We start from the raw sequence: 12,637 nt of genomic DNA, 5'->3' as shown, positions 1-12,637 counted from the left end.
CACAGGTGCATAGCACTGAGCTGTAATCAAATTTGTACATCTGCAATGGAGGATTGTAGCTTATGTTTCGAGTGCTATAATACTAGAAATCGTACTTCCAGCTCGAGAGCCAATTGGAATATGAACCATTGTGCTGAGCACGATGGACTCTACCCCGTCCCTAAAAGCTTAGCAATTGTCGCGTTTGCAAACGCGATTTAGAAAATTTTGGCAAAACTCCATATAAAAAAAAATTGCGAAAAAACGATATACATGTATTTTCAGCGATAAATCACTTTTCGAAGCACGATTTGACGCCACGACAGTTTTCTGTAATGGCGGGCAGGATAGCTCGATTTTACCCGTCTCATAAGGGATTTTTTTTTTGGGAATTTTAGCAAAATTTATAAATTGATGTATTTTAATGCGATTTTGTTGTAATACGTGATCAATACTTTCTTGATGGTTCGTTGTTTTGAAACATCGTCACTGGGCTTAAAAAACTTGCCTTTCTCATCGACCTCATCGAAACAATAAATTTATTACTTATTATAATTTTCTTTGCTTAAATTAATTTCTTTTAATAATAATCGACATAACAATAATCTTATTGGGCAAAAGTGTAAAAAGGATTTCCTTTCCGTTGAACCGTGTAGATATAGAAGGACAATACATTCACCCAAAACATTCGACTCATTTTTGATTACCGGTTTGAAGTCCTACAAAGAAAAATCTTACAACCATTACTATCCTTGTCACGTGGTAACTGTTGTGCAAAGGTCGACGATCTTTTAAAGATCTTTAACGGAGCTGTTTAATTTCGCGTACGATACATGTGATATAATAGGTGGAAGAGATCTTAATTACTGATCGACTTTACTCCTATCACGCCTTAGGATGCAAAACCTGAACAGTATTATGTCAGTTAAAACTCTTGACGCTTCTTGTACGAAAATATCTTCGGATACGCAAAGAGAATATAATTCGTCTAGGTGGTCTTGACTTTCATATTATACCTGGGTATTCAGAGCTTCAAAAATCGAAAGTACGGGAAAAAAAACTCTACGTAGAAAGCGTATTACGGCCAGTATAGGGGTAAAAAGATAAAAAAAAATAATATTTGGATTTAGCTTTGGAAGACTGAAGCAATCTGCTTTTACTACAAAGATACTCACAGTTGTAGATACTGTAGTATTAGATAAGCGGCAAAAGAAGCTTATGACTACAAGAGCTACAAAGGATCTTGCAGATAAGAGGTGAAAGAACGAACATCTTTGATAGGCGACCTCTGTCCAGCATGTGATGCTGGAAGCCCTCTATGTTATTGCTCCAAATATAAATTCCTGTCAATTCTGCAGAGACTATTTCGCACTGCAAGGTCATCTTTTTGGGTCGGAAACCAAAATAAAACACAGTGATCATCTTCACAAAGTCGTAATCCCGTAAAAATTCCCGTTTTATGGACAGTAGCTATGTGTAGAAGAAAAAGAAAGAAATTACAGGGAATATGAGATTTTTCACTTGACTTTATCTTAGGAGATTGCTTTTAAATATTTAATAATAATAATATCAAGAATCTTATTATAGTTACGCTTTAAAATATCTGCGTGTGTGTGTGTGTGCGCACCAATATTAGCATTAATACTGGTTAGGTTTAATTTAACCGAATTACACAATCCAAGCACTGTGCACCACAGAAACCTACATTTACTATGCACAATACAGCGTAGCAGCTCAAACAGTGTGAGGCTCTTATTAGTGAACCACAACAGCATCGTTGGAACCATTTTTCTACCATCACTGTGACCTTCACATGTTCAAGCACTATGTTTTCCACGCGGCTATTCAAATTGCAATTTCTTTTCTTACCCAAACGGGGCCCCCGTTGATGGAATGGCAACAAAACGGGGTAAAGAATCATTCCAGCCACTGCCGGCAACTTGCTTACGGTTGTCGTCAACCTACAGCCCAAACAAGTCATTCATTTGGAACACGAAAGAGTTATTATGGTTTTGGGTGGCATTCTTGCTCAAGAGCTGCATTGTTAGACACATACGCTTAAAGCAGCATGACACCCTATTTTTTATGTTTTTGGGGAACCAACGGTAACGGGTTGGGGTGGAACCAGTACCGGGACCTACTAACGCGCCATCCATGAACTTACGAAAGCGTAAAAACACATAAAATACAATAACAACCATATGTTGTAGTCATCCTTTGGCTGTACCTCCTTTTTTGTGCTACTTCACGTTAAGGAGTGCCGGGAGTTGAAGTTTGGATTGGCGGGTACCGGTAGGTTGTGCGGTATGGGTTGATCTTAGTTGTCGATTTTTGGAGAAAGACGTCAACAAAAACAAACTCCCCAGGTTGGAGGTGAGTCGGCGCATTACCCGCTGTCTCGGTAGGGGAAGTCAAATTGCACTGTAAATTCCGAATGCCAAATTGAAGTACTTGCGGTTCGTACTTCTGTCTGACGATGTATCAGTTCTGGCAGTTCCTTTACCAACGACGTACACGTACACCGCTTGTTTGAATCTGTATTTGAATCGCTCTTAGCCAACATGTGGTTTAAACAGTGGCGGTAAAAGTAACATCCAACCATCCCCTTACGAACATACAGCGATGAATGCATAATCGGTAGCATTAGTGTGAATGTTTCATGGAAGAGATAACGATTTTATTTTCGTTGTAGCTCATTTTCCATCACACCACGATGCGGCCTTGTGTACTCGTTTGATTAATCCTTCAAACATCCACGGCAACCGTATAGCACGTGGGCTACTACATTAACATTCCGACATACCGTCGAGACGGATGCGACATTACCTTCCAAGGGAAGGATCCCCCACCCCCCCATGCAGTAGTGGTAACCATCCTTTTCTTCTAGTGTGCGGTTTTTGATTTTCACGTTACTGCGAAGGACGGGAAAATGTACGATAAACGAAAAGGACGAATACAGGAATGGTACCACATCCTGTAATGCTTCATCATATCGCTAGTGTTTGATGCTGCTGGCCGGGTCCGTTTGCCTCTTATCTGGAATTTCGCTTATCGTACGCCCTTCTGCTCCCTCGGGCTATTTTAATGCATTTGCCTTCAGAGGGTTGTAAGAAACTGAAGCATAATCTGTGGCTACATTGTCATTGCGTGGTGTTGTTATGTTGATCCCCCCCCGGAACATTGGGATACACCACCATTAGGGGGGTTTTTTTGCGCTTTAATCAGGCGCTCGGTCGCGTGACTAACAATTCAAGTGCCACGTTTAAGATCATTCTTCCCTAGCAGAACAACAACCAAAGCGGGGTGTCTTTTATACACCGAGCATGCACTTAAGCAAAGCAGTGGGTTTTGGTTGAATGGTAGTCTAGTTTGGCACAACACAATCCACCGCCTCTTGTTATCATTGCATGTGTTTTGGTTTTTTTCGTTGCTTATTTACCCCCCTTTTGATAGTATACTAAGCGGATTGTAGAACAAGGTAAGTAAAAAATAATGATTGACTCGACGAAACATGCAGTCGATAATAGCATTTCAATGCTTTTGCTGGTTTCTTGGTAAAACGTTTCAAACAGGAAGAATTACTTTAAACAGTCTCTTAAATTTTGGAGTCAGACATATTGTACATGAAAACATGATATAATGACAGCTAAGTACATGGTTGTTATGGAATAAAAAAATGAAGACAGTGTGTAAAGCAAGAACAAAAATATATGTGGCATTTTGAATTAGTTTACGAATGCATTTAATTAAAAAGAAGTTAATATAATTTTGATGAAGGATAAAATAATTAGCTTAACCAACTCCAATCTCTTGATTTGATTTCATGTTCAGCTAAACGTTAGATGTACTGGATATTGTTGAGATTTTTAAATTTGGTTAGCGTCAATTTACGTCGATTATTTGGGACATGATTGACCAGCGATCGGATTTTCCATAAACTTAAAAAGGATTTCTGCACGATCGTTTTAAATGTCATCGAATGTCAGGATAATAAAAACCGTTGCTTTATAATAATAGTTTGTCAAATAAAGTTTAACGAGGTCGAACATATTTCATGATAATAATATACAATATTTTTGCATTAAAGACTATTGAGTCTACTAAGCCAAAGTTGACATGGATTTCTTGGATATGCATAATCCAAAGAGTCGATTATTGACAGCAGACCAAAGTGAATTTAACGATTAAAACCCAATATTAAAAAAAATTAGTAATTTTATCATAAAAGAGAAAAGGGCTTATTGCTGGACGTAGCAGAAATAAATTTACAGTGGATAGCAATCGTCATAGTAGTTTCATTTCACACTTGACACATGAAAACAGAAGCCAAAAACATGGTCAAATCATTCGAACGTAAAATGTTGATCTTCTAGTCGTAATTACCGGTATTGGAAAACTACTTCAGCTGGATGGATGAGTCATTAAAAGTGCCTTAAAGCCAATACGACTTCATCTAAAGACAGATAGCATGTAAAAAGCTCCACAAATCATTTACCAAGTACGAAATCTTAACGGAACATCCAGTCAAACCGAATCGCCTGTTATGTATCGAACTCAAACTCCAACAATCGCTTTGCTTCTTTACCTACGCTTATGGCATCCAATAACCATTAACTTTGCACAATGTTGGATATCAAAAAAAAAACTATTTTAAAATGAATTTTATTCAACGTACCACAAATCTAACACTGACAAGGCGGACCAGCACGGTATAGCATCGATTGCTGCATTCCGTTCCGCTTGATAAGACGCATCGAGGATATGGTCAACTTTACAGCTAGATCAAAGCATAAAATCTAACCTTACGAGATTTGGCAAGCATGCCACCACCAGTAAAAGCCAAACTCTTGCGGCACTAGGTAAAATTATTCGCGAGGTAATGGATAAACTTTAGCCCTCCCCCCTGGTTGGTTGGTACTGGATACTGAAAGTGCGCAAGTAAATGGTGGCTTCAAAAAAAGGAGAAGGATGCCCATGGCTATTGGATTTGTTACCATTTTTCCTTCCATCGTAACAGGTCCGGATCAAACGACGATAGGCAAGACACGTGCGTGTTTGAAAAATATACAGCCAACTTTTGTGCCAAATGTTTTCAGTTTTACACTCAACATTATCCAGCCCCGCCGAGCTTTGGGTACACATTGTTCCGACTGAAGGGACCGAATGGTACACAGTTTCTTCTGTTGAGTAGGGCCAAAGTCACCCGGCACCTCTGTAGCAGTGGAAGCGAATCAGGCAATAAAATGTGGAAAGGGGACAAATCCTGAAAATGGTACCGGTTCGCTGACATGTGCAAGAGACCCTGTCAGATCAAAGCGTTTCGGTGAGTGAGTCAGTAATATTGAGAATGGAAAGGGATTTTCGCCAGTTTTGCTACACAGTCCGCTTTTCCGCATGGAATTGAAATGGACGCCGAATTTGTTTGCATGTTCGGCAAAATTGCCACGGAACGCAAAATCAAATCAAATAATGCAAAATCTCGAACCAGGAGCTTTCCGACCGGGTTCTGAGATTGTTAGAATGAACGTATAATCCCGTGTAGTGACCGGGGTTAGCAGACGTTCTATTCTGATAAAGTTAACCCTACAAACTCTGGTCATAGTCCTTGGTGTGCCATAACATTCGCGTTGGAGAATATTTAAAAAAAATCATGCAAGCTACATGTATGAGTTCCCTGGTCCTGGTAGAAATACATGTACCGCTGACGGACAACTATTTCTCTTTCTTCAAATTCGTCAAGCACATGTCGATTGGATTGCAAAGCGTTGTAAGTTTGGTTTATGGGATAAACATGATTTACAACCATACGCTTGTACAACATTAAAAACTTTCAATACAAGTGCATTAGGTCGTTCGGGAGCGAAAAACTTCTGTTGTTTAACATAACCATTATTCTCCAAGGATTTTTTCCTCTCATCAATCCCACCACCGACTCACAAAAGTGTGTCAATTTGTGTCAAAAATACATTGTGATCATCAAGTTTTAAATGTTATCTGGCATTTGTTTCAGCATCGGAATCTCTTTTGTGTACTTTGAAGTACAAATTTATCTTGTAGTTATTTTGCAAATAATTTGACGTACGTTATTCGTCTATTTTGGCAACCATTTAGCATCAATAGATGAGCATAATTTTCAAGAATTTTTATCATTTTATGAATTGTTTAGATTTTATATGTTTTATTCTAGGTAAAAGGCAGATATATCAACAACATGGAGGGTAAAAAAATCTGTCTGGTGCAGTTCATCATCTGTGAATTTGGTGACAGTGGAACTCTTTGTTCTTTAAACAGCTAGCTTGTATATTATACGGATTCTACACAAAATCGACAACCGTATTCTGGCAATAGAATTCTAGACATGCCGTCGCCATCCACCGATTTAAACCGCTAAAATGTGAAATCCATTGACTCGTGTTTTGATACTGCAGGGAAAACTTGACCCCATGACGCCATCTGTTGTACTTTTTGTGTTCTTGGAACTTTGCTTTTTGGCACAGAACTTGTTGGCTTTAAATCTATGCACAGCACGACTATGTATTTACTCTCTAGCGAGATGAGGGGAAAACCTGTTACTAGTTATTCTTAGGACTTCTAGAATTTAGATTTGGGACATCATTTGATTTGAACTTGGTTCCCGGGAAATGATCGATGGAATTAATATATTTGATGCGTGGTTATTCAACACGTGACGCTGAAATCAACTTAAATGTTCTAGAAAGGCATATACAGGGCACGTTGATAAACAAAAAAACCCGCAACTAGCAAGAAGCTTTCACGCACGTTTCCGAATGGCAAACGTCCAAACACTTGCATGTCTGCACCAATACTTGGATGGATAACCTTGAGTAGAAGCACCTTGAATACAATCATATTTTTTGGTTTCCTCTAAAAGGTCTACGGAGTGTTAAGCAACAGCTTTAACGAGTCAGTCACACATACTCCGGAAGCACATAAACCTTCCCTAACTGAATAAACAAACACTGGAAAAAGGGAAAAGCCGGACAGTGGTTTAGTGTGCCACTTGATAAATAAAATATATATTTTCTACGCCACCATCTTGAGTAATGTAGGTCAACATGTGCGATAAGGAGACGGACAGTAGATGTTTACTTTGGCACGAATACATCTAAAAGATCTTTTTTTGATGAAGTCTTTTGCTCAGTGTAATCCATAAACCCAGTCAGGACATTTTAAAATCATACAATTTTTCTAGTGTTTATTCTTAGAAGATTTCGATTACGTCTTCCCAGATAATTGAGATGCAAGAGAAATTTAATATTCAAAAAAAAAATCGTGTTGCAATGAGAATTCTCATTTTGGACAACTGAGCTAAAGGCTATCACATGCAAACAGAGGCTAGAATCACTGTTCGGAGAAGGAAATATCTTCCAACCAGTGTGATTTTGTATCCTAGATTAAGTCACAAATAAGTCCATTCTATACGAATAGAAAACATATCAGTCCAGTTACTGGGCTACTTTGAACTGAGCTGAACTGAGCCCTTCTGTAACTATTTAAAGTGATCGATCAGGCTTAAATTTAAATCACGGCTAAGCAATAAGTTTGACGCCCTTATTTGGATACAGTTTTCACCTACACTGACAACGTGTAGAATGAATATCTACAGAAAACCCGCCAAAATTGCCCTTCTCAAACTGCTGTAAATTTCGTAAATCTTGTTTTTTGTGATGCTTTCGGGACTTTGCTTGAGTTTTCATTTATTAACTATGAAAAACTTCTGGATAATTATAGTTTTTTTTAACTTTATCTTGTATTTATTTGTATCTGGAAAACCCCTGATAGAGGGTTGTTGAAACTTCATGAACAAAATTTTCATAACTATTGGTAAGCGAACTATTATTTTATAACACGTCCAAATAGTGACGTTACAGTCAGTTTAGTGATACCTTAGAAAGTTTATATACTGAATGAGTTTGAACAATCATTGACTAAAGTTGTAAAGTTCTAAAACAAGCTGCTATATTTGTTCTTAGATATACAACCATTTCCTCAATTTTAGTACTACGATAAAGCAAAAAAGGAATTAATTCTCTAACAAAGTGCTTTTTGTACCGCATCATTAGTGTCCCGCATTTTAGGTTGAAGCTAGAACATTAGTTTCCCTCCAAGCTACAAGCACAAAGCATGAAACTTATTCACCGTACGGAATCGCAAACCATTGCCATACCGTTGTCGATAACACCATCAAAAGTTAACTACACACAAAAGCACTCCCAATATTCCAATGACGGAATATGCTTCCCTTTGGTTTTCCGATCAGGAAACGGAAACGCTATCTAAACGTGTGGTACCGGTTGGTTCCGTCAGCAGCATCAAATATTCAACCGATTGCTCACATTAGAACTGGCGGGACGCCGGGTCACAATCTTTCCATTTACATTTGGCCTTTTGTGTGGGTTGTGCAGGAGAAGTTTTTGGAGAAATCAAAGTAATTTCAATGGCATACAGAACACCGGTACATTATCGACCAGGGATAAACGGGGATTGATATAGAATTGAGGACTGTGAAAATGTGTACGAGCAATGTGATGCGGTGCGGAAAAGTACAAAGCAGTAATCGAACGGAAGTTTCTGACATTTCCTAACGCGTGTGTCAAATTGTACATAATACACCTTTTCAATTCCATTGATAGTGCCTTATAGTGATATGCCGTTGGCGGTAAAAGTATCGATTACAGGACTCTTTCAAACGGTAGGCATGTTTGCATGTATGTGGGAGATGGTTTGGGGCAATTTGAAAAGCTTCATTCTTTGCCATCGCTTTGGGATGAAATTGTCTGTCCGTTTAGATGGAATACCCTCAGGTGTATACTGAAGAACGCACACGGTATACACTTCTATCGGCTTACGAATGATTAGACATCATTTGGAAGCAAACGTCTAGTTGAATCAATGAACTCCAAGGTTTGTGGTTAGTGAAGTGAAAATTAACTTTTCACCACACCTTAAATAGTGACCTAGAGCGTAAGGTGAGCGTGACGTGAGCTCTCTCGGGGGAGGAGACGGCAACGTTTCTGTGCCAGTACGTACCAAACCGGGTGGAAGAAGTTTTATCACTCGTCATAAAGTTCCAACACCGTTTGGCCCCAAAAAGCATTTACAAACGATCCAACAGGTAATGTTAGCAAAAGGTGAAGTTATGGCAAATACGATCGGTGCACCGAAAATCCACGTTATGGCTTCCAACTTTGAACGTAGCACGTGTGCCGGATGTAATGAATGTGCCGACTTTGGGGGGGATGTACATACGGAGGGATACCTGTTGAATCGTTGGCCATGTGGAAGTGTGTTTTGAAAAGAGTTCGTATCCATTGGTGCATATGCAAATGGTGTTAAATACTGCAGCGGCTAGAGGGTATAAATAGCAGCACTAGTAGAGATTTCATTAATGTATCAAACGATGTGCATTGTTGTTTCCTTTTCGATCGATTCGATTCGTGCAAATTTGCTTCAGTACCCTAAGAAATCCAACGAAAAATCCTTCAAAATTGTTACTTCCGAAACTTCACCCACAACAAATGTACACAAATTGTCCACAATGTATCGGTAGCAGAAACTGTGTTCAGTTAACAAAAAAAGAAAATTGCTACAATTTAAGCCGATCGTTACGCAATATTTACAATCCATCAATTAATATGCAATAACTTCAAACCATTAGTGGCGCACAGAAATGCACCCCTTCGCCTTGCGGTGCAAGTGCAACAGACGATTGGAACCGTTTTCAATGCTTCCAGAATTAATTTGCACCGATAAACAACAACCCTGTTTGGCGGATTACCTACATTGTTTTTTTTGCTGTGGCCAATCCTTCACGATCGGTGCCACATTCGAGGTGGTGTTGGAGCGTTTTCCATTTTCGAAAGATAATATTTTATCAGTTGCAATAGCGCAACCGCACGTCAGTAGGCGTTAGGTTGTGGTGCCATCTTGATGTGCGATCCGCCTATTGGTGAGTTCTGCAAAAAGTAGTGGCAAAGCTGAGAACGGATCGGAGTACTACAACTACGGTTGTGAAAGTAAATCCCGAGCAAGACACGAACGTGTGTAATTCAATGTCAATGCCGGTGGTTGCTTCTCCTGGTGGTTCGTGTACATGAACCTTGGCAAGGATCGCTGTTACACCGGGTACAAAGTCATCGATCTCGCATGAGAGATTTACAATCTCTTTCGTTGTAAATCGCACCCGTAACCACCAGGACCTTGGTTGGGTTTTTGTTTTATTTTCAGCGGCACGCGCACCGTGCCGTTGTGGCAGGATAAAAAAGCATAAAACTAGGGTCCACCGTTGGTTTGTGGTTTAGTGTGGCATTCGGAGTGGATCAGTGCCGATCGCAGTCGAGTCGTCCGCACGTCAGAAGGCAGTGCATTATCACCAGTGTGTAGTGTGGAAAGTGTGTGCAAGTGCCATTAGTTGTCGGAGCAAAAATTCATCCACGAGGTGTCGGGTTTCTTACCGAAAAAAGGGCGGAAATGACGACACAGTCAGGATGTTACGAATCCGTGACGGATTTTTACGCCAACACGGATGTTTTCATTACCGGTGGGACGGGATTTCTGGGGAAGGTGTTGATCGAGAAGCTGCTCCGCTCCTGTCCAGACATTGGGTGCATCTTCGTGCTAATGCGCAACAAGCGTGGCAAATCGATCGAGACGCGCGTTAACGAACTCGTCAGTTATCCCGTGAGTGTTTCCGGACGTTTGCTAGCGAACGGTGTGATTGTGTTGTTTTACTAATCGACGGATACGGATTCGTTCTTTCCTTTCTCCCTATGCATAACGCAGCTGTTCGACCGGTTGAGGGAGGAAAACAAAAGTGCCTTGAATAAGGTGGTCCCGGTATTCGGTGACATTACACAGTTGCGCCTGGGAATGTATCAGGAGGACATCCAGAGGCTAAGCAATGTGTCGGTAGCGTTCCATTTGGCCGCTAGCGTTAGGTTTGACGATCCGTTGCGTGATGCTATTAAGACGAACATCTGCTCGACGCAGGAGCTGTTCGAGGTGCTTAAAACTACAACCGCCAAGATACGGGCCGTGGTACACGTGTCTACCGCGTACAGCAATCCAGAGAATCGTCATGTTGAGGAAAAGGTAAAAAAAACTGTTGTAGACGAGAAGAACTTGTGGTTGGAAAACTTTGCTTATTAATTGTGCACATTGTTGATTTTGAAACTAGCTTTACCCACCAAAGTATGATTGGCAAAAACTCGTCCAAGCCGTCGATCGTTACGAACCGGAAGTACTGGATGCGCTGATGCAAAAGTAAGCTAACGCGTAAATCGCGTCATCTGATCTCCTGCATTTAGGGTTTATTTTGATCGTTTTGGTCTCTTGTAGACTTTCACAGAACTCCCCAAACACGTACACCTACACCAAAGGATTGGCGGAACAGGTATGCAACCATTACTGTAACGAGCTACCGTTGGCCATCGTACGGCCTTCGGTGGTGTTGTTCACCATACAGGAACCGATGAGCGGATGGGTGGACAATTTCAATGGACCTACGGGCATGTTGGTCAGTGCCGGGATAGGCATCACCAGGACAGCCTACCTGCGACCGAGAAATCGTATCAATATCATCCCGGTCGACGTTGTCGTAAAGACCATCATTCTGGCCGCTTGGAAGCGGGGAACCCTTGAGCGTACCTGTGGTCCTAACCATCTACCGATCTACAACAGTGCCGTCACGTACGAGCAGTCGCTGGAGTATCAGGAAATGTTGGATCGTGGCAAGGAGTACCTATACGCGGTACCATTTAGCCGTATGCTCTGGGTGCCTCGTGGATATCCAACGGATTGGAAAGCTTTGTACTATTTCAAGGTGAGGAAGTAGTTAATGTTTTACGGCAGTTTTTTGTTCTCTTTCCGACAATACAAACGCAAAGGGAAGAAAGACCTCGCCGGGAGCTTTTGTTCGAGCACGGTTACTCATCAATTGACTTGGTCTCGTTTGTAGCTAATTTTCACCATGCTTTTACCATCGTTTCTGTTGGATCTTCTTATCAGAATGTTTGGACACAAACCATTGTAAGTGTAAACACATTTTTCCTGCAAACTACAACGTTGAAAGACACTCACGCATGAACTCTCGTTTTTACAACAGTTTAATGAAATTACAATCCAGAATTTATGGTTCCGAAGTTTCGCTGCGCTACTTTGTCTGGAATGAGTGGGAGTTTGATACGAAGCAGACAAATAATTTAATCGAATTGCTGAACGAGAAAGATCGGTAAGTGTCACGGTCCGGAGCTTTTGACTGTAGCTCTGCATTAAATGACTTTGGCGTATTTCCCCTTTGGCAACCAGGAGCACCTTCGGATGGTACATGCCAAGAACGTTAACTGGCACATATCTCGAGAATGCGTACATCACCATCAGACGCTACCTGATGAAGGATCCGGACGAGACGATTCCGTACGCGAAACGAAAGCTAGCACGTATGATACTCTTCGAACGTATCATTCAGATTATCGCTGGCTGCTTAACGCTGGTGGCCATTTGTAGGTCAATGTTTGCTGGAAGTTTGTAGTGCTGCAATAAACATTACGAGTTGTTCCGGTTCTCGTTGCAATTTTTGAAACGGTTTTACTCCGAATGCAGTTGTACCCGAAAGAATTCGCCCACGGTGGATAATATA

The 12,637-nt window shown here is 40.7% G+C and overlaps 1 protein-coding gene across 2 annotated transcripts; it reads left to right on the top strand.

Annotated features, from left to right (window-relative positions):
• The first annotated feature begins 9,030 nt into the window (after positions 1-9,030).
• Positions 9,031-12,580, top strand: LOC125770455 (putative fatty acyl-CoA reductase CG5065). Of its 2 annotated transcripts, none has more exons than XM_049440119.1 (8): positions 9,031-9,949; positions 10,228-10,680; positions 10,783-11,091; positions 11,177-11,262; positions 11,338-11,821; positions 11,957-12,027; positions 12,104-12,229; positions 12,307-12,580. In XM_049440119.1, exons 2-8 carry the CDS (start codon positions 10,471-10,473, stop codon positions 12,527-12,529), a joined length of 1,509 nt encoding a protein of 502 aa, XP_049296076.1. In that variant the 5' UTR covers positions 9,031-9,949; positions 10,228-10,470; the 3' UTR covers positions 12,530-12,580. The 2 variants fall into 2 exon arrangements, with proteins under 2 accessions (XP_049296076.1, XP_049296075.1); XM_049440118.1 differs by having other exon boundaries at positions 9,031-10,125.
• The last annotated feature ends 57 nt before the right edge of the window (positions 12,581-12,637 follow it).

Source organism: Anopheles funestus, chromosome 3RL (assembly GCF_943734845.2).
Source record: "Anopheles funestus chromosome 3RL, idAnoFuneDA-416_04, whole genome shotgun sequence".
NCBI lineage: Eukaryota > Metazoa > Arthropoda > Insecta > Diptera > Culicidae > Anopheles > Anopheles funestus.
Note: the sequence above shows the minus strand (reverse complement) of the source record. Positions and strands in the feature narration are given on the sequence as shown.

What these genes read in the sequence shown, in the direction of transcription:
- LOC125770455 (XM_049440119.1), top strand. Translation starts at nt 10,471, where the DNA reads ATGACGACACAGTCAGGATGTTACGAATCCGTGACGGATTTTTACGCC. An exon ending in AAGCTTTGTACTATTTCAAG is followed by an intron (nt 11,822 to 11,956) that starts GTGAGGAAGTAG and finishes TCTCGTTTGTAG; the next exon opens with CTAATTTTCACCATGCTTTT. An exon ending in ATGTTTGGACACAAACCATT is followed by an intron (nt 12,028 to 12,103) that starts GTAAGTGTAAAC and finishes TTTTTACAACAG; the next exon opens with TTTAATGAAATTACAATCCA.